At 29.3% G+C, this 21,991-nt stretch overlaps 1 protein-coding gene across 3 annotated transcripts in view; it reads right to left on the bottom strand.

The window, feature by feature from the left end:
- The window catches only part of LOC658754 (MAP kinase-interacting serine/threonine-protein kinase 1), a 40,944-nt gene that overhangs the window by 9,799 nt on the left and 9,154 nt on the right, over positions 1–21,991 (bottom strand). For 2 of the 3 annotated variants that reach the window (XM_008201042.3, XM_064354621.1), the window contains exons 2-3: positions 15,994–16,048; positions 1,321–1,518 (exon numbers count right to left, since the gene is read on the bottom strand). In XM_008201042.3, coding sequence (XP_008199264.2) covers positions 1,321–1,518; positions 15,994–16,048 — 253 coding nt within the window. Of the gene's footprint in view, positions 1–1,320; positions 1,519–8,059; positions 8,384–15,993; positions 16,049–21,991 lie in introns of those variants that run through there. The other variant, XM_965116.5, reaches the window with a different exon arrangement.

Raw genomic sequence — 21,991 nt, 5'->3', positions numbered from 1 at the left:
TTAAATTTTTATAATTGTGTATCCCACTTATTGGAAAGATAGTGTCCACTTTTTTATAATTTTTTAGTTAAATTTCTATTAAACACTTCTGAAATAAGTTCATATATGCAGATGAATTAAAAAATAAAATAGAAAAGTGTAAATTCCTCAAATAGAGCATTTGAAATAACTCCCATCAAAAATTTATGGAAACAAAAAGTATAATTTCCAATGCAACACACAATAAAGAATTTTTTTTAATTTTTGTATCAAGCAAAACAGGAGGTGTTAAACGAAATCTTTGAAATTTTTCCACTAAGCGAGTAGTAAAGATTTCTCGAACAAAAATATTCTTTCATCGAGAAACAATCTTTTTTATAAAACAAATTTTGAAGTAACAAAACCTGAAAATATTTTTCTTAATTTTAAAGATTGTATTAATTCGATTATTATAGTATGTATATCAAAATATGACATTTTGAAAGAATTTTTAAAACATTTTAGTTTTCCATAATTAAAATAAATGTTGAACTAACAAGTGGCCTGATGCCGACTTTTTTTGGTAGCTGTATGTAACTATTTTTTGTATTTTTTAATTTTATTAAACACTATAGAAGTAAATTAACTTCAAATAAACTTAACTGTAAATTTCGCAAGAAAGCATTAAATTTTTTTTTATCAATTATTATGGGATAGACCGGCAACAATTTGCAATGTTAAGATACGGGAGAGACAAAAGTTTTAATTTTGATATAAAGCAAAATTAGATTCTAAACAAAATTTTTGAATTTTTCCTACTTAGTATTAGAAATATCATTTCATCGAAAAACATTTTTAAAGAAAGGCTACGTTTTGACTAACAAAATGTGAAAAGTTTTTCATCTTAATTTTTTAGATTGTAAATAAGCGTTTTGTATGATACTGTATGTTGTGCTACAAAATTTTGGGAGAGTATTTTCATAATATTTTAGTCATCCGTAGTAATTAGAACAAATGTTTAAGTATCACCTGACCTGACAACTTATTGTAGAGTTTTTATTAACCAAGATTTTAGAAAAAAATTCAAATAATATTTTAGTCATACGTAATGAAAATAAACAAAACAATAAAAAATTCAGTTACACCAAAAATTTCATATCCGAACACAACATGCTACATCGGTTCGTGCTATCAAGGTTGCACTGTATTTTCAGGAGCAAAATGGAGTATTTCTGGGCGCCAATAATCTGAATTTCCAATGCAAATAATAAATATGCATGTGTTAATGAAATTGTTTTTCCACCATTTAAAAACAATGTCAAAAATCTTGTTTACTGATTGGAAAATTGTGTTAATGTTTACCTTGGAAACACGATGAAACTAGCGACGAGCCGGTGCGTTTCTTTTTGCGGCGTTTCCTTTTGGCCTCCTCCTTGCGATGGGCTAGTTCTTTGGCTCGGGCATCGGCGTCCATCTGGTCGCCACTATCGGAGGCAGAACCTCCACCACCGCCCGTGCAGCCCCCGATGCTGTCGCCATTGGTAACGTCGCCATTGCATTCTGAAACAAACAGCATTCATTATTTTCAGGTTTTGTGTGTGATGCAGTCACTTGAATTATTGAATAAGTCAGCGAAAGCCTGTTTATAACGGAGGCCTCACCTAGGGGACGTCGACCCGTTGCGACACTTCATAATCACAGAAAAAAAAATCAAAACGCAATTTTTTTACAACGAAAATAACCGCATTCCCGAAATTATTTTATAAACAAAAACATTGGACTAATCTATTTTTCGGTTGGCGTACGGCCAACTTCTTCTGCACGTAGATATACAAGAGGAAAACGCGTGATGTGGCGATTAAACACATCGTTTATTGAATAGTTAATAACCAGAAATGGAACTGACGTCAGAAGAAAACAATATTTTATTTGCATTAGTATGTACATTATAATATACAACTCTTTTGATCGCCTCAGTGTGTCTCGTCATCGTCATCGAGGCAACTTTCTATTTAGTGTGGGAGCCATACAATATCTACACACCAACCTAAAACCTGCTTCAATTAATTTTAGATTAACAGAAAGTGGAACAAGACTCAAGGGTTTACTTCCCGATCTTGGTTAATATTAAATACAATAACGCAGGACACACAAAACTATAATAAAAATTGGTAAAAGTACACAAGAAAGTTTCTTTTACTGCTGAGCATATGTTTGATTTTGTGAAAATTACACTTGTAATAAGTTAACAGTCAAAATAAAATGCTTGGAAAATAATTAGTAGCTTCAGGACTGTTTTTTAAATCTCTTCCCAAGACTATAAATTCATAAAAAAGTAAGATTCAATAATTTTTGACAGCACTTTTGAACGAATCAAGGAATTTCCGTTCATCCCACAATAAAAAATATAAGAAACAAAGTCGTATGGTGAATGGTTCAAGTCATAAAACAGCTAAAAACGCTCTAATGACAAGATCATTTCGTTTAGGACAGTGTTTGAGTTTTTGAAAAGTAGTTTAAATATAAATCATTATAAAAGAAGATATGGTGTCCTTTTCTAATAAAGAAACTTTTGAACGAATAAAGAAATTTCCGACTAAATTGTTTCTTCAAGAACCGTGGATGGTTCAAAAGTCCCTAAAGAAAGTCAAAAACGCTATAATGACAGAACTATTTAGTTACGGACAGTGTTTGGGTCTTTGAGAAGCAATTTAAACATAAACTATTAAAAAAGGAGAAATGGTGTCCTAGCAGGACCTTTTTTGACGAAAATATATTTCATTACAACTTTGCCCCTTACACATTTTTGTAATTTTTAACTTTAACTGTTTCAAAAAATCAAAAGATTAAGAAAAAATAAAATACTTGGAAAAAGAATTAGTTGGTTCCGGACGTCTCTTTAAGGATAAAAAGTGAACAGTTTCTAATTTCTACCCAGAACTAAATTAACTGAATGATCAAGATTTAAAAATTTTGACAGCAAAACAAACAACATTTAAAAAATTAAGAAATTTCCGTTTCATCGCACAACAAACTCGTTAGGAATACGCGTTTTTGAAAAATCGTCAATGTTCAAGTTCTAAAACAGTCAAAAGCGGTCTATTTCTCCCTTTGTTCTCTTATTTCTCTTTACTTACATAATTTTTATCAACTGAATTTTATTCATTCAATTTGCCATTTCGTGTTTTTTTTGTTAAACGAAGAGCTATTGCTTTGTAACTATCTCATTCAGAAATACAAAAAATAAGTTACTGAACTAAATTAATCAATAAATGCCTATATTTCGGCTGATTCATCATTGTGTTTACTGTTTCTACTTTTTATACGACCTTATAATTGATTTGTGGGCTTTCTACCGACGCACTATAAAAGCCAAAATTATTTGAGATAAGAGAGCACTGTTTGTTATACAATAGGTAGCCAGAAACCCACAGCAGATGAGTTTTCTAAAAATAATTTTGATTACTTTTCTTGTTGCCTTTCTGACATTATTTTAGATGCAATTAAAAATATGTATCTAATCATTTCAGCTTTCACTGGATCTGTAATTTTTAACAAAACATTGTTCTAATAATAACTATTGTCAACTTTGTCTTGACACAAACTATTACTACTCAAACGATGAGAAAGTACGAATAGACATGCTTCTAGTTGTACTAATTATGATTAAATTTAATATTTATATCAAGTAATTAGTAGATACTTTTGGTTATACTAAAAAAAACAGAAATACACCACCCTGTAGATATGAATAAAGCCATGGCTAAAACCTGTTTTAACTTAATTCTGCTACAAAGACATTTTGGTGCGCGAGCGTTAAAAAAATCAAATTTGGTAAAAGATGTTAAAAAAACAAAATTAAATTTGCAATAAAAAAGATTTAAAAAAATACAATTACAAGAGACAAAATTTTATTACGTATGATAGGTGCGTTGTATAAGCATAACCACTCATGTCTATCATTACGTACTTCTAAAATCAGCAATTAAATTTTGAGCTAGATATTCTATGACATAACATATTTATTAAAGTAGATTTCTTGAATTTATTACACTATGACGCATATCCACATAACCACAATTTTTCAAACCGCAACAATAAAATATCTAATTTGTATAAAATGTAAAATACTGATTCGCAAATTGTACCGTTAATTATTTATGAAGCAAAAAAGATTGAAAAGTATTCCATAATTTTTTCCCTATTATAATCCACGCTCTGGTGAACTATTTTATAAACTCAATTATAAATAATAATTAAATCAATCAATTAAATTTTTTTCTATAAACATACCAGAAAGAAATAGAACCAGACCCCTAAATGTTAAAATATGACAATCGTTGTTTACAAGAAAAATATTTTAAGAAACAAACTACTACAAAAAAAATTCAAAGCATTAAGAAACCTTTACAAAACTGAAAATGTTGTCCTTAGTACAGGCTTTTCGTTCTTGTGACAATAAATAGTTTCGCATAAATGTTTTATTCCCGTAGTTACATAAATATGTTAAAAATAATAAAAAAAGAAAAATTCTACTAGAATAATGAAAAAATGCAATCCAGGAGTTAGCTCTCCAATACATAAATTGTTTCATATCTACAAGCTTATGGATTCCTCGTCCTACACAATTCCTTTAAATAAACTAGCTTCAGTTTATTAGCAGTTGATAAATGTTGACTATTTTTGGTTTTGTAATTTAAATGTTATTTGTTGCCCTCGATCGACACCAGTTCCTGGAAAACTCACACGATTACAAATCCTTCAATCGACACACGATGACCTTTTTCCAGTTTGTTTTTAATGTTACACATCTTTGGAAGGTTTCAACAAACCTACGCATTTTAATAACATTTACTCACATGCTACGTGATGAAGACTGGTGAGATTATTTGTACTAAACTTTATGTAACATGATGACCTTAGCCACTGCTAGTTTAATGATTTGTTTACAAGCGACTCAACCGAACTAATTGTTATTTTTTAAGCAAGATATTACATCATTTTGTAGCATTTCAAATCAACGACAAGTACAAGTTCTAACTGGGTCAAAAATCCAAACGAAAGCAAAAAGGACCACAATACTTGATTGTTTATTGTGTTATATTCCAGGTCATACACAAACCGATGAAAACGCAAGATAGACATGCAGTCAGTGCCTATCACGGTCAATCAAAAACCAACTCAATTTCGTACTTTTTGGCTCTTTCCTCGAATGAAACGATGAACTCGTCACATCCTTGCCAATGTGCGAAAATAGAAACAAGACAAAGAAGATAAATTTTACTTATGACTCGGCATCACATACAAAGGAGAAGAATGATACTATTTCTATTAAGTGGAACAAGATCTATTTATACTTTTTGTGTCATTAATTCAGGTGCTAACCCTTGTTTGTGGTGCCAGTGATCGAGCGCTTGGTCACGTCTGAGAACACAACCCACTGAACGGTTGTCATTCCAATAAGAGAAATTGTGATCAGATGGTTGCACTTTTATCTCAATTCAAAAGAATAAGAATATATTAAATATACAGGGGACGTCCCAAGGAGTCCATTATTAATTAACCTTTCAACGTTAGAAAATTAATTTTTTTTAAACCGTAGATACTAATCCCCTGACTTATCTAAAATTATTTTTAAAATATACAGGGTGTACAAAACAAACTTACGTTTTCCTTAAATAGAAAACTTATACAGGCAGATTTTTTAGGGCTAATTTCTAATATAGGTAGAGCTTTAAAATTTACCAATTCAACTAAATTATTTTCAAAATGGCGATGAAAAATTGGCGCCAACTTTGAAATTTTATTCGACACTGACAAAATTTCCGGTTTTTCTCTTGTGTAAGACAGTTTTGACAACTCTTTGACATTTCTCAATACGAAACGTCAGATTATTTTGAAGTGATTTAAAGCAATTTTAAGCCTTGTTAAGTCTAAATAGAAGAATAAAATGTCGTATTCAACTCGGTTTCGTGTAAATCGGTTCATTTATTTCACCTCGTGGATGATAAACCACTCGTGAAATAAACGGTCCGATTTACACTCAAACTTGTTAAAAAATAACTATTTGTTTTTATTTTAAAAACGGCAAACTGCTTTATTTTTTTTGTATAATTAGTGTGAAAAGATTTTATGTAACACCTAAAATCAAAAAAATAAACAAAAAAGCAGCCAGCCCTTATAAAATAAAGCAAGAACAAAAATATAAAGCTCTTTGAAAAATAACTATATTATATATTTTTTGATTTTTTTATACTTACCATAAAGATAATAAATGTTTTAAAAATGTGTACTATCTAAAGCACTAATCAAAAATTAAATAGTATTTGTCTTTTTAAACTAAATAAAATGTACCCTAATACTTTTCTACCACAGTTTTGGACGTATTAGCTGTTTCAAAACTATAAAAACGCCATCGTCGTAATTTACCGAATTATTTTTTTAAATAAAATGAATAAAATTGTAAAATAGTTATTACTAACTGGATCTATCATTGAAAGTATAAATTACATTAGCTATTATTTTTTTGAAATGCATGAATAATTTATAACAGCCAATTTTGAGAGTAAATGCGACGTTGGCGTTTCTATAGTTTTGAAACTTTTTTTTTGAAATTTTTTAAGCAAATTTTCATCTACAGGAGATACTCCTCACAATGAGTGAAAAATTCTGTTTGCATTTGATAACCAAAGGTTCGAAAACTATCCTGAAATCTACAGGATTGTCAACTATCAAACTGCAAGGCCACTATGTTTTTTATCAAAATAACCAAAAAATGAGTTCATATAACAGTTTTTTCAAACATAGAATGATCATGTTTTTCAATGGCAATCAAAAGAACATCTGATGACTTTTATCAACATCTTCTATACCTCTATAATTTAATTTTTTTGGCTAAAACATGCATTAAAAAAAATATTGCACAAAAACTAAGATTCCAAGAAAAGTAGGAATTTCACCACTTTAAAGAACGTTCACTTAACTTAATATATTTTCTCTTTTAAAATTAATAATGTTGTTGCCTTTATTCTGCAAGTGGTTACTATGGTACATAATTTGATTTAGTTATATTTTTATCTTATTCAATAGAATAGTGGCCATTTGGTGATTTTTTTTATTCTGTATATATATATATATATATATATATATATATATATATATAATTTCAGTAGTGCAAAAGTGCAACTTTTTCAAGTTATTCGACTTTAACAAACTGTTTAATTTTTTTAATTTCCTAATCGTCATGTGCTAAACAATTGGTACAGATTTAAGTTTAAACTTTCCTCTTTAAAGTGATTAAGTTCTACTTTTCTATTATACCTTCAGTGTCTATGTAATAAATTAAAAAAAGCCTAATATCTTCAAAAAATTAAATGATTTCAACTAAGCAAAATCGACTAATTCAAGTTTAAATCAAAAACATCACTATTAAAAACTACGTCCAAAACTGCTAAAATTTAGGATGTACCCTGTAGATTAGAAAACAACTTAGGTGATATAGGGAGTTGATATCTACGGCTTTTGTAAAAAAATATTTATTCTTCAATTATTTTTCAAAGTGAATAATGAGCTTTTTTAACTCGTGAGTTTTGTAGATTGGGTCATTTTTCGTTTTGCGAATACTGGAAATGACGAGTGTTTTTTCGCCCCAAAAACGTGGTTAAAAACGTGTAAAAAGACTTTTTTTTTGAAAATCTAGCACTGTCAACTCTTCGACAATGGCAAGGCGAAGATGGTTTGATAAAAATTTTGAAAAATTTTGCGAATTTGTCTTGATTTTCTTTGTACGAGATGTGATTAATCTGAATCATGAACTAATCTTATCTGCGTGTGTCTAGTTTGATATTGAGGAGAAACAGTCTTTTTAGAGACCAGGAGTCTGCCTCTTGCCTCAGAGAACCGGTTATGTTTATATATTCTGGAAAAATGACGTAACCTATCGTAAATATCGATAAATTTAGGCATTGAGGAGAGCAGTCGGTCGTGCGAGTGAGTGAGAGGGCGAACAAAGCGAATAAAAAAAGTAGAGGTTCCATTTTACAACCTACTGTTTACAAATAATACAAATGTTCCACGTCAAAAATTACATTACCACACACACCTGGATCGTAGTTTTCCGCTTCTTCTAATATCCTTTCGACCATTTTTCGGTTTGCCTTATGTTTGCTGAACGAAATTGAAGAATGAAGTTGTTCCGAAAGAGAAACAAAGGGATTCTGCCGACTAGTAGTTCCCTTTGGTTGATGCGATAAAAAAGGGAATAATATCGAAGCAGCTGATGCAGCAACGATGGGCCGGTGTCACAGATAATGATTTTTAGTAGGCACAAAGAAAGGATTTATTGGTTTTTATCACTCTATCTACCCATCTTACAATCCACACTCCACTGATGTTAAATTCCGACTGGTTTATTGTGTGCTCCGACAACCACCGCATCTCTACCGATGGTCACGTAGGCGCGGTGGGACGCGTGCGTATCGCAACGCTTACGTGGGATCGTATGATTTTCTGTTTGTGTTGTTGGGTGCACTGGCTATTGCACACGGAGGGGCCTCGATTATGGGTTTCTAGAACGAATTTCTACCACAAATACCCGCTTTTTGAGGCCCAACACACTCAAATTTTGAATAAAAACCATCAAGTTTTGTCCCTCATTCTCGAAATGTGTCTTAGTATTTTCTTGTTTTTTTAAGGAAATGGACCACCCATAGGACATAGCAGCATTAATTTTTTTCATTACTACTTATTTTACAAAACCACAAAATTAATTCGAATCATACACTTCAAATAATATGAGTATCTGAAACAACGTCGAGAATATTCCACTCGGTCAATAGCCGTTTCAAACAGAACCTTCTAGAGAAATTCGTGTTACTAAGTCATTCTCGTTTCAAAATTGCGAAATTGTTGTAAATATTGACACTTTATATTTTATATATCTTAGTTATTCGTATGGTCAGTGCAATTCAATTTTAAGTTAAAAAAAAGCAGTTTAGAGCATTTGAAATAGTGTTTATTACATTAATTACTTGAACAAACGTGTCACCAATATTCCGTATATTTAAAAAATCTTGCATCACCCTTTGCGTTTGTCCTGTCCTGATGCTTGATGCGTGATAGCATGATGCAATCCTTCGCCAAGGGTGTGAAATTGTGAAACCAAACCTGTATTTTCTTTAATTATTATAAATCGACTTTGGTTTGAATTTTTACACAAATTAATTAAACCTTATATTGAATGCTAAATGTCAATGTGTTCAAAAGACTAGCTGAAAACGATAATTTTTGAAATGTTTTTTATCTTTATAAATTAATTTTCAATGGTTGCTTGCTTATAGCTAGCCTGTGAATGACTAAAAACGCATTATTTTTGCTGAAAATACTATTTTTGCACGTTATTGTCTCAACAATTTCTCATAAAAAATGCTAAAATCGCCTTATTTAAGCCGAAAATGTCGATCTATTAGTTTTGTTGAAATAAAATGATTTCCAATGATTCTTCCCTTATAAAAGAAGCACATCGCTTTGGATGATCTTCTTAAAAGCTTTTATTTAATTTACTTTGTTTGTTTCATATTTTCCGGATCAATTTGAAAGGGTTCCAAACTGTCCGAATGAGTTGGAATTTTGCATACATACGTAATCTCCGTAACAATGCAATACTATTTAGTTAATCATCCTCTGAGAGGGTCAAATGAGGAATTAAAATTTTAGATTAAACTAAAAAAAGATTTTTGCTTTGTAAATACCGATATTTTGGGTTATAGACACCGATATTTTGGGCATTATGACGGCACGGTATGTGTAAAAAGTGCACTGTTCACTCACTTATATCGAGTGTGCAAAAGTCGCGGATAGGCTCTTAAGAGCATCTAGATAGACCTATACAGAACAATATTTTCGATAAAAAAATCACAAAACCTTTCATTTGGCTGAAATCTGAAACAAAAAATAACAACGCCGTACAAGTACACCTATTTTTATACGTTGAGAAAAATATTAACCAAAAGTATTACCATGTTAATATTACTAAATGTTGCCCCACTTTTAAATTTTAAAAACCAAAGGAAATGTTTCCTGCAATTTTTTTTGAAAAATTGGATAATAAATCAAGTAAACATGAAAATAAATAATTAAAAACAAAGTTAGCAGGTCTGCTTTTTCTAAAGTTCCACATTAAAGTATGCGTTTTTTGCAACTTTTACGAGCTGCTGCATTCTAAATAATTCCAATTATTTGTGCAACATAATTCATCAGTTGATGTTAGCAATGTTAAAATTTTTTGAATCGCTATCTCTAGTGACAAGTATTACTATTTTCTTTCGGTTCTGTATGTTTTTGTTTTTTTGTTCAGTAGATTTTGTCAACATGTTAAAAGCTCGCTTATAACTTAGAAGTGTGTATGATGGCAATGCCACTGCTGAGGCTAGGGCATATGCAGAAAAGTTGTGACAACAAATATGCTAAATTCGCTTTTAATAAAATTTAATGTTTAAGTTTTAAATTTTAGTTTTTTATCAATAACTCGATAACGAAGTCCAATCGCACAATTTTTCACTCTTAACTTTAGATTTGTTTTAGACTCCTGAAACAAATCCTAAAAGCACGGGTGTCAATTTTGAGACACCCTGTATTAATACCTGATCATTTTCATTACGTTTTGTTACAAACAAATGTCGCTATTTTTTTTAATTCATTTATCTTGGATGATAGACACAGAACAGGTTAGAATATGTTGTCAAAAGCTAATAGCTGTTTTCTATCAGATACCCGAAACAAGTTTACAAAATTCAGCAAAATAATGGTGATAACTAGGTACGCAGTGAAACTACAACTCAGAGAAAGACGATTAGAATAAGTAAAGACTAAAAAACAATTATAAAGCAATATATAAAAAATGTTTAAGAAAAAAGCTTTTATTTAAAAGACGACTAAAAAGGAAAAATATTTTTTTGTATCAGAGAAGAATATTTTTGCTTACAGAAAAGAAATTTAAAATTTATAAAAACATCAAATAGGAATGGCCATAACAATACGGCTTTACAGAATTACTACTTTGTTTTGTTGACCACTCCTAAAGCCTTTATAAATTTTAGAATGCTAATAAATGTAATAACTAATAAGTAATAATAAGTAATAACACTAATAACCTGTAAGCAAAAATATTCTCTGATAAAACGACATTATTTTTTACTTTTTATTAGTGAATCTTTTGAAGAAAAGTTAAAAAACAACTTTTTTATATATTTCATTACTAGTTTCGTTAAAACAAGTTGTTTGTCAATGCATTTAATTTTTGGCCATTTAGATCATGTTTTCGTAAATTTAATTAGAGGAAACAGTAGATCTTAAAACATTAACCAGATAATTCGACAGTAAATTTTAAATTCACTAACTAACATTTGGACTTAGAAGGTTACTAAGTTTAAAATAAAGAAATAAATAAAAATTAAAAGTTAAGTTGCTTCGAAAAAATCTGAAATCATATTTATGCTTAGATGAACGTTTTTTGTCACCATTCGAAATTTGGTCTGACACTTATGAATCAGCCTCTATACAACACTAAAAATGGCCAAAGCCGCCATATTTCGGCTGAAAACGAAAATTTTTGTACAAAGTAAGGAAGTAGTACTCTCTTGTATTTTGTTTTTTTTTTCTTGTTATTTACCATAACCTGACACTGATTAGTCACAGTTTTTCTGTAGTAAAAAACGGAGTTTTAAGCTTAAAAACGTAATTAAAATCTTGAAACAGGCAATTTTCTATTCAATTTTCATTTCTCGATGAAAAACCACCTAAAATGACTTTCTAACCTAAACAAGTGTTTAAACCGAGGTTGTTTACACAATCGAAAAATATTATGGAAATATTATAGTACGACCAAAGAGAATATAATTACATGAAATTCCCCCTTACCACCTGTGAATGGTTTAAAACATCTTACTTAAACCGAAAACAACGACCTTTTGACTAGTTCTGTGTTAAAATAAATTGTTTTCAAATAAATCCTCGCTTATAAAAAAAAACAGCTTAAATCGCTTTCAAACGATTTCTAGCTTTAAATGAGGAGCCAACTCGCTTTAAAATTGCTCAAAATGCCTTATTTTGTCCGAAATCATTTATCTACTACCAGTCTCGTAAATGATTTTTGTACCAGTTTTGTTAAATCAACAAATTAAATACAAAAACGTGGCATCTATATGTATAAAAGAAAAAGCCGAAAACTTATTACCTGTTTAAGTGTTCCAATAAGCTTAAAGAAAAAAGTCAAGCTTTCCAAATTTGAAATATTTTGAAAATTTTAATTTTAATCAAAAATAGGAAGTTAATAGATGTCTTATTATATTTAACAAAAAAAAGCAATAATTTAAGCAAACAGAAATAAATAAAACCTATCATGTTTTGTAACTGGTTTTTAATATTAATAGTGTTTAGTATTTATTTGTTTGTGCTTTAATAATAAAATTTTAAACCGATTAAGTCTATAACTTGAGACAACCTGTAGACACTACATTTAAAACATATTGATATAAATTTGCGTGAACCTTCAAAAAAAAACATATTCTATCTTAATGTGTACTAAAAGTTACATATTATTAAACTTTAATTAGACATAATATTGAGCGAAGGACTACAAGAGCACTCAAGATATTACAATAATCTGTAGATTTAAAAAAGTTTGCGTCACCCTTCACATTAATTGTCCTGATACCTTGTATTATGATTATGATGCAACTTTTTGCCAAGGATGTGTAATTGTGAATCTAAATCGATCGACTTGAGAATGATCATTCATTTCATAAATCCACAAATTTTTGTTTAAAACAATCTACAATTTTCGATATTGGGGTTAAATCTGCAGTCAAAGCAAAGTTTCTTGAACTCCACCAATACCTGACGGCATGATGTAATAAAATCTGACAAAAGATTTTGCCCGGGGTGTGAAACTGATTATTACTATCAACTGATTTTGTTTGATAGGAAGTAATTTTTATTATATTTTGTGATAATACTTTCTCTTTTCATTTATATATTTTATACCAATTTGTTTACTTTTACAATAATTAGTTTAGCTTTTGTTTTGTTGTTTTAGAGATTCAGAAAACAGTTTAAAATTTATATTGAAAGTTTATTTTTTCATGTAAAACATAGCCAATTTCTATTTAAATTGTGAAATGGAATATTTTATAATTTTTTTAATTAACTATTTAAGGAAATCTATTCCAAAAAACACCAAATTTGCATATAGCTACGTAACAGTGACTAATACCTACTTATAATAATACCTCCTCCTGATAACGATTTTTAAAATTGAATGACTCACCGAAAATATCGCTGCAATTAACATTTTTTGCAAATAGTGGGTAAATACAGAAATTATAAAAACAAAATATTTTTTCGCTGTGCTTCACTAAAAACAAAAACTTGCAAAGAAACTAAAGCCCTTTTAGATTCTTAGCAAAACAATTTTTTGTAAACATCCTCATTATTATCAGTTGCTACTTTGATCCTCTTAATACATTTTTGACCCAAATTTTGACACAATGACGCAATCTCGCTAAAATTTGCATACAACTTGCAAAATAATGATAAAAATTATCAAAATTTGTAATTTTCACCAGTCAATGTACTTAGAACATATGTATACAGCCAAAACAAAATGAAGTGTTATTAAAACCATAATTAGAGGTTGTTATCTATCAATAATTAGATTTTGTACATACCTAAAAAATAAACATATCAAAAACAACTAATTGCTCACATCTTTCGTGTCACTCAAGTGCAGAATTTGTTGTACAGTTTTAACAGAAATTTCGAAACCAATTGACAAAAAAAAATAAAAAAAACAAATATCGATGTTCAAAAATTAAAGTTTTGATTTGTTGTGAAAATCTATAAACTTAATTTTTTATACAGGCAGTTCCGTCTAAACCCCACATTAGACGTATTGGGAGTTCCAATAATGATAGTCATCTGAAAATTTGTGTACAACCATAATCTTTTAGGTCCTGCTCAAAAAAAATATTTTCACCATGGCAGCACTTCCGGTTATACCAAGTCGTTATCAACTTTCTTATTTTAACAGGAAAGCTATATTTTTAGGGCGTTTTTGAATTACTAGAGTTATTTTAAGATAGTTTTCATTAGTTTTAACTATACCTAAATTTAGCCGTTTACGAAATATTTATGGTTTTTAGTTTTTTTTTGTATTTGCACCTTCTAGTTCAAAAATCGATAACTCCACCATTTTTTTAAATTTGGAAATAGTTTTCAGTTCATTTGAAAGAAGAAGTCTAGATCTTTCCTTTGGTGTTTTCAAATTTCTAAAAAAGAATAACAAATTCTAAATTTTTAAAGTTAAGTTTGCAGAACTTGAAGCACCCATAACTAATTTTTTTCAAACGAAATGCCAAAAGTTTTTTTTCACTAAATGATAAAGAATTTTTCCTTTTTTTTTGTTGGAATTGAAACATTTATTAGCCATAAGTCTATTTCTATACTTTTGCCATGAAAACGAATAAAAAAATGTGAGAAATTATAGTTTTTTAAACCAACATTCAATAAATTTATTTTGTTTTTAGGGAATGGGTAACACAATTTTTAACAAAATATTTTATGACAAACTATGAAAAAACAGCTGTGGTTAGTAAGAAATTTTCTACAATGTCAAAAAAACAACGTAACTTGAAAATTATCACAGATAGGTATAGGAAATACTAATACAGATCGATTCAGAACAAAATTCTCCCCTATCTAGTAAAATAAAACTTGGGACATCCCATTAAAAAAAAACTAAGTTATTGGTACTTGAAATTGTCCAAACTTAACTTTAAAATTTTTGGGTTTATTAACTTAATTTTCAGTTTTGAACACACTGATATAATGATAAAAACAGATATAAGCCTTCTTATGTCATTCTCCAAATATGATTTCGAAAACTCTAAAACTAAGCAAGTTACCGATTTTTTTAATGAAAAAAAAAATAGAAAAAATTCTTTTTCCAACAATCCTTAATAACTCAAAAACGGTTATAAACTTAGGTATAAAAAAAACTGATAAAAACTCCCTTAAAATAATTCTAGTAATTCAAAAATGCAATGAAAAACAGTTTTCCATTTAAAATAAGAAAGTTAATACCGACTTCCGGTATAACCAGAAGTGCTGCCATCTTGAAAATATTTTCACTAAGCAGAACTCAACCTTCTGATAAATATCTTTATTTGAACGTTCAATACTTCTAATGCGGGGTTTAACGGAACACCCTGTATAAACTAAAAAAAAATAATTGTTCAAAACTAAAACCAAAATCTTCTAGCTCTTAACGGCGAAGCATTGATTGAAAGCAGATTTTTAAAAACACTGAAGAAAAAAGGAACCAGATTTTTGAAAAAAAAAAAACAAAAAAATCTTAATAACTCCTGTTTTATTTCTTTTTTTTATTACTCGTACTATTATCTATATAACTATTTACTTTTACTATTATTTTTCTATTTTTCTGGAGTCCAGTAATAACCTCAAGACAAGTATTTATAAATAAAAAGCAGAGGTTATAAATAATTTGGTATTGACACCAATTGTTATCAAAAAGGTTGGCTTAAGACGATTAATTTGTACAAAGTTAAATCAATCAAAACAATCGGAATGATCAGTATCGATAAGAAATGTAATAAACAAAATAAATGTTCAAAAGCCAATAAAAAACCCAAAAATATATTATTATGTCCGAACACATAAAATGACTATGGAATTTTCCAGAATTCAGTCAACTGCATTTAAACTCAATGTTATTTTGATAATGAAACTGACGTCAAATTTTTATATCGAAAAAGGAGGATTCCATTGGACTATGAGGCACCTATATTTTACACAATCAGTAATATCACAATAATATTATTAAACAGAACCACTTTAGATAACAGCAACAACTGCCAAAAATAGATTATTTTTAACAATAAACAAGACAAATGCGCAATTTAAAAAGGTTATCTAAACTAATGAATATAGGTGTTTGACTCTGTAATCAAAAAAACTCACCTTTCCTGGATGTAGCCGCTGCACACCTTTTGGCTTGATTAGTGCAGTCTGCCTCCTGATAAATAAAAAAATTATTAAGTAACAGTGTTGTAACGCAACGATAATTTGGAAATTTCATTCAAGTTCAAGGTTTTTTCCACTGTGTTTATTGCTGGCTAGGTACCACGACGTTTATTATGTATAAACAACAAATAAAAACAAATATCATGTCCTTGGCCAAAACAAAAGTGTTGTTACAGTAAATTTGTATTCTTGGACGCTGATTTTGGGAGTTTTTGAGACGCAAATTCTATTGCGCCGTGTTTTTTACGATGTTCGGAGAGTGATCAAATATTTAAAGGAAAGCCAAAAATACGCAGCGATTTATTTACAGCACAATTGGATGGTGTATTAGATCAAAATGTTTGCGTTTCGTATTATTTGTACTTAAATATATGTCATCTATTTTTTATAGATAGGTAAACGAAAAAATCGATGACCAAAAAGTGTCAGTAATTCAGAAATAAAAAATCAAAATACTTTGGAACAAAAAAAACTAAAAAGGGTAAAACCATATTTCACCGTTCCCTTGAAATGAGACATTTTTCTTTTTCTGAGATGGGCTTACGCAACAGAAGACTGGTCACATTAAAATCGAATCTGGTTGGGAATTATGTTAATATGTTAATTATAAACTTGTATGTCGCGTATAATTTTCAACTTTTTAATTTACCACCTACGTATATTTTGATTTTTAGAAGCAACAAAAATATTTTTTCGAGTTTTTCATAACAAAACGTAGACAATGTTTATCCCAATGATCCGTATTTACAATTATTATTGTTAAACTTTGTTTTTATTATATAACAAATGATGCCGAACCAAAATGATGATAATTTAATAATGTAACAACAATAATTTAGTGCGATAAACAGATCAAGTTAGAATTTACACTAGAATAGATACATATTAAAAACAATTTTTCAGATGATTTGTATAAATACTGAAGTAAAAAATTAAAAACATTTATAATAGCTGCACACGTGCTTCCATAATTGAATAGTTTTGTTTCAAAGTGAGTAGATAATGTCAATCGCGATAATTAGAGTTATGAAGGACTATTAAAACGTTAAGTAAAAATAAGGAAGTTTGTAGCACAAGTATCTGTGGTATTTTGTTTTTTATTACGAGTTGACTCGAGTATATCCAGAGATCTATTACGTAACAGATAATATCTCCAACTGTGTTTTATTCGATTGTAGTGTTTTTTAAATATAATATACCATGGGAGACGAACAAATATTTTGGTCAAGAAGGGTTAGTTGAGATATGCAAGAAAACAATGTAATGAGTTTGAGAAGAAAATAAAAGGTTTTATGATCTGAGATTTAAACATTTTTGTAACTTTGGTAAGTTATGAACACAAAAGGTAAAATAAATCGAAAAAAAAGTTCAAATGGTCAGAATGCTACATTTTATTTTCAACTTAATTTTGGTCGAACCAACTTCATTGGGTTGAAAATCCATGGAAATAATTCAAGGACTGGTAAATCTTTTGAAAACAACGCCAAAATCGTTGTAATTTTTATTGGGGGAATTAATTGTGATTTTTTGTTACAGTATTTTTATTGGCACTTTCTTATTTTGAAGAATAAAAATAAAAAATTCCTCACCTTTTTGATGCAAAATTCAAGTTTGAAACCCGTTTCGTAACTTTTTCGTAATGTAACTATTTTACAAGTAGCATTTCACAAAAATTTATTTATAAAAAAAACCTATCCAAAATCAACTAACATATAAGCTGTTTCAAAACTATAAAAACGCCAACGTCGCACTTCACCGAATAATTCTTTTAGATAAGATTGATAAAATTGTAAAATAGTTATTACTGCTTAGATCTCTCGTTCAAAGTATAAATTAGATTAGCTATTATTTTTTTGAAGTGCATGAATAACTAATAACAGCAAATTTTTAGAGAAAATGCGACGTTGGAGTTTTTATAGTTTAGAAACAGCTAATACATAGATGTATCTAGGTACTAGAACACTGTATGTAAATTCCCTACTGGACAATTATTTTTCACCTATACCCAGTTACCTCAAAATTTCATGTGAAAAAAGACAAAAGAACTTAGATAAAAAAACAGGTGTTCAAAAATTAATGAAAAGTTAACAGTAACCGACAGCTACTGCTGTTATTGTGCAAGACAATAAGTTCATTAAACTTTTAGAGAACTTATGATAATGATTTTATTTAGGCACATCTTCTAAGACTTTTAAAACAGTTTGTTACATATTGAAATGGGTTTTCAGAACAAAATTTTCGCATTTTGAATTTTTGAAAATACAAATTGAACTGAAAGTACCGCACAAACTTCATATCTTTGTTAGTTATTTTTCAAAAAAATCCTCGAACAAGTCGATTTTATTTCTATTTCATTCATTTTTAAATGTGACATTTTGACATCATAGTAGCATTTATGACGTCATTTTTAATTTTAAATCTCAACCGACATTTTTATATACTGTTTTTGATATTATAAATCTTAATCTTTCTGGTAATAAGAAAACAAATAAGTAAAAAAATTAAAACAAATCAATTTATTAAATTAAAGATATTGATTATATAAATATAAATAAAAGGCTTTATCTTTTTGTTCTTAGCTTATTTTAAAAGCATGAAAACGCCCCTTATAAAATAAAGCAAGAACAAAAATAACTTGAATAATTTTTTGTAATTTTATGAATTTTTTATACTTACCAGAAAGATAATAAATGCTTTTGAAATACTATGTGCTATCTAAAGCACTAATCAAAAATGTCAGTTGTCAATTAAAAAAATTAAAAGTGTTAAATTTGTCAAAAACGAATGGCGAATGTCAGGAGGGTTTTAAAATGTAGCATTTAAAAAGATAAAATCGACCTTTAATTTAATTAAAACAATTTTCCAATGCTTACACATACTACTTAGAACTCCGAAAAACAACGTAATCCCTCTTTCGTTTAAAGAAAACAAAGTGAAAATATGTTGGAAAGGGTTTTATAAGTTATAAGTTATTAGTACCCATAATAATTTGGGTAATTTTCGAGTTTGCTGAACATGATTACAAAAAACTACTATGTACTATGAAGTATATGTTACGTCATAATTTATTAGTTTAAAACAAGATAGTTTATCTACTCTGTTCTATTCAAAAAAATTGTGACTGTAAAGTGGAAAATTGTCGACAGATAGCGCCACTGTAACGCGGCCAAAAAATGATCAATTTTAACCGTTTTCAAGTTCTAAAATTTCTATTGTTTGTTTAGATCGCCTAAAAGAATAGTATATTCCATATTAAAGTATAAGTGGATATTGTGGTCTTTAAAAAATGCGCTAGTTTTTGAGCACGACGGCGTCGCCGGAGTGCACGAAATAGGGCAAGTGTTTTAAAGACCAGTTGACCACGAACACTTAATGGTATTTTTTTATTGATACACTTTAAAGTCATAAATACTGATACTAGTATTACAAAAATTGGAAATAATGTAAGACCAGTATACCTTTCGTTGTCATGGAATTGATTTTTATTATAATAAAAAAATCATTAAAAAGTTGACATTTAACTTCACGTTTCTTTGGTTCACTGATGTTGCTTTGGACACTTAAAAAAACGTGCGTTTTTGAAAGTTGAATTTATACACGCTGTTGTGTACTTTAAACATACAAAATAGATTACCAATAAAAACAGTATTTTTATGCAACTCTGCCCTTTCATCAAATAAATTTGCAGATTAATTGGTTATTACTTCTGTAGTATAACAAAAATCTGATTCACAACAAAAAAAACATCCTTCCATTCCTCGTCACACATGTTATTTTTTTCCGTAGTGCGCACATTCTAAAATCACAGCAGAACGTCTTTCAAGATAGAAAGCATTAATTTTGAAATGCTTTGACGTCTTCAAATTAATAGGAGAGAGAGTTCAGGGACAAGGCCATCGTTTCGGCGTCAATCCGGCGAAAAAGTTTGGGATCCATCTCAACTGTAGGTATATAAATACGACTTTTATTCGTTCCCAAAAATAGAAACCTGAACAAAATCGTATTAAGAACCGATCGACATCGTCAAAGGCCTACACGTGTTTTTGCTTTCTGTCTCTTAAATTAAGAACTTTGACGAAATTTACCTAAATAAAACTCCAAAGTGTATTTCAAGGTGAAAAGTCAACAAATCGTTGTGTAACAGGCCAAGGTAATTCAAACAAATGCATTATTTATGGTCCTAATTTGTGAAACAATTATTTTGTTGATGATTCGCAAACGCAATTCGAGAACAGGAAACCACAAAAGGGGCCCCGCCTGCACGGTTTTAAGCCACAACTACGCATTAACAAAACTTGGTGTTTTAAACAATCAAAAGCAAAATTATCAATTATCACATTCTGCAAGTACAGGGAAAAAATAGAACAATTTTCTTAGACATCAACAAAAAAAACGAACTATTGAGAGCAGCTGTTTAACGTCACGTTTACGTTTGAATATCAATGTTGTTTAACCTATCACAAGATAAAATTATCTACTCTTCTACTACAGAAGAAAATAGTTGGAAAAACTTTCTTCGACGGAATTCTAAAACCGCCCCATCAAAAAAAAGTACGTTCACATTTTGCTTGAAATCAGTTAAACAATCACCAGACAAATTATGAAATCCTTAACTACAGAAAGAAAATAATTGAAAAAACTTTCTTCGCCAGAATCCTGAAACCACCCCATAAAAAAACCTGGAGCAGCTGTTCATTGTCACCTGTTAGCTGTCTCAAAACTATAAATAAAAACGCCAACGTCGTATTTTCTCTCAAAATTAGCTGTTATAAATTATTCATGCAATAAAAAAAAATAATAGATAATGTAATTTATACTTTCAATAAGAGATCTAATAAAACTTATTTAAAAAAATAATTTGGTAAAATACGACGTTGGCGTTTTCATAGTTTTGAGACAACTAATATATATTTTAAACAATCACAAGATAAAATTATCTATGCAACTAGATACTAGATAGTTGGAAAAACAAAATTCTGAAACCACCGCATCAAAAAAAAAACTTAAAAGCAGCTTTTCCTTGCCAGGTTTCCATTTTATTTGAAATCACTGTTATTTAAACAATCACAAGACAAAATGATCGGTTCCTCAACTACAGAAGGAAAGTAATTGGAGCAAAGTTACTTCAACAGAATTCTGAAACCACCCCATCAAAAAGAAACTGTCGAAAACAGCTGTTCATTGTCATGTTTACATTTAAACTCGACACAACTGTTATCTCAACAATCAGAAGACAAAATTATCTATTCTTCAACTACAAGAAGAAAATAGTTGGAAAAAACTTCTTCGATAGGATTTTGAAACAACACAATCAAAAAAAAAACTTGAGAGCAGTTTCTCATTGTCACGTTTACATTTTACTTTACATCAGAGTCATTTAAACATTTATTCTTCAGTTGAAGAAAATAGTTGGAAGAATTTTCCAAACGACTTCATCAAAAAGAAACTGTTGAAAACAGCTTTTCATTGATTAATCACACGACAAAATTATCTATTCCTCACTTCACGAGAAAAATAGTTGGAAAAACTTTCTTCAGCAGAATTCTGAAACCAACCAGAGCAGCAGTTCAAGTCACATTTACATTTTATTTTAAATAACTGTATTAAAAAATTTCACGACAAAATTTTCCATTCAACTACAAGGTCAAAATAGTTGAAAAAAATTTTCTGCGACAGAACTCTATCTAAAACCATACACCCAATAAAAAAACTTGAGAGCATCTGTTGATTGTCACGTTTATATTTTAGATTAATTGTAGTTGAAATTCTTCAACTACAAGAAGAAAATAGTTGGAAAAGCTTTCTTCAACAAAATTCTGAAAACACCCTATTAAAAAAAAATTAAGAGCAGATTTTCATTTTCATGTGTACCTTTTTTGCTTGAAATCACTGATATTTAAACAATCACCAGATAAAATTATCTAATTATCTAAAC

The sequence above is a fragment of the Tribolium castaneum genome, chromosome 2 (assembly GCF_031307605.1).
Source record: "Tribolium castaneum strain GA2 chromosome 2, icTriCast1.1, whole genome shotgun sequence".
NCBI classification, from domain to species: domain Eukaryota; kingdom Metazoa; phylum Arthropoda; class Insecta; order Coleoptera; family Tenebrionidae; genus Tribolium; species Tribolium castaneum.
The sequence above is the reverse complement of the archived record's forward strand: the minus strand, read 5'-3'. Positions and strand labels throughout refer to the sequence as shown.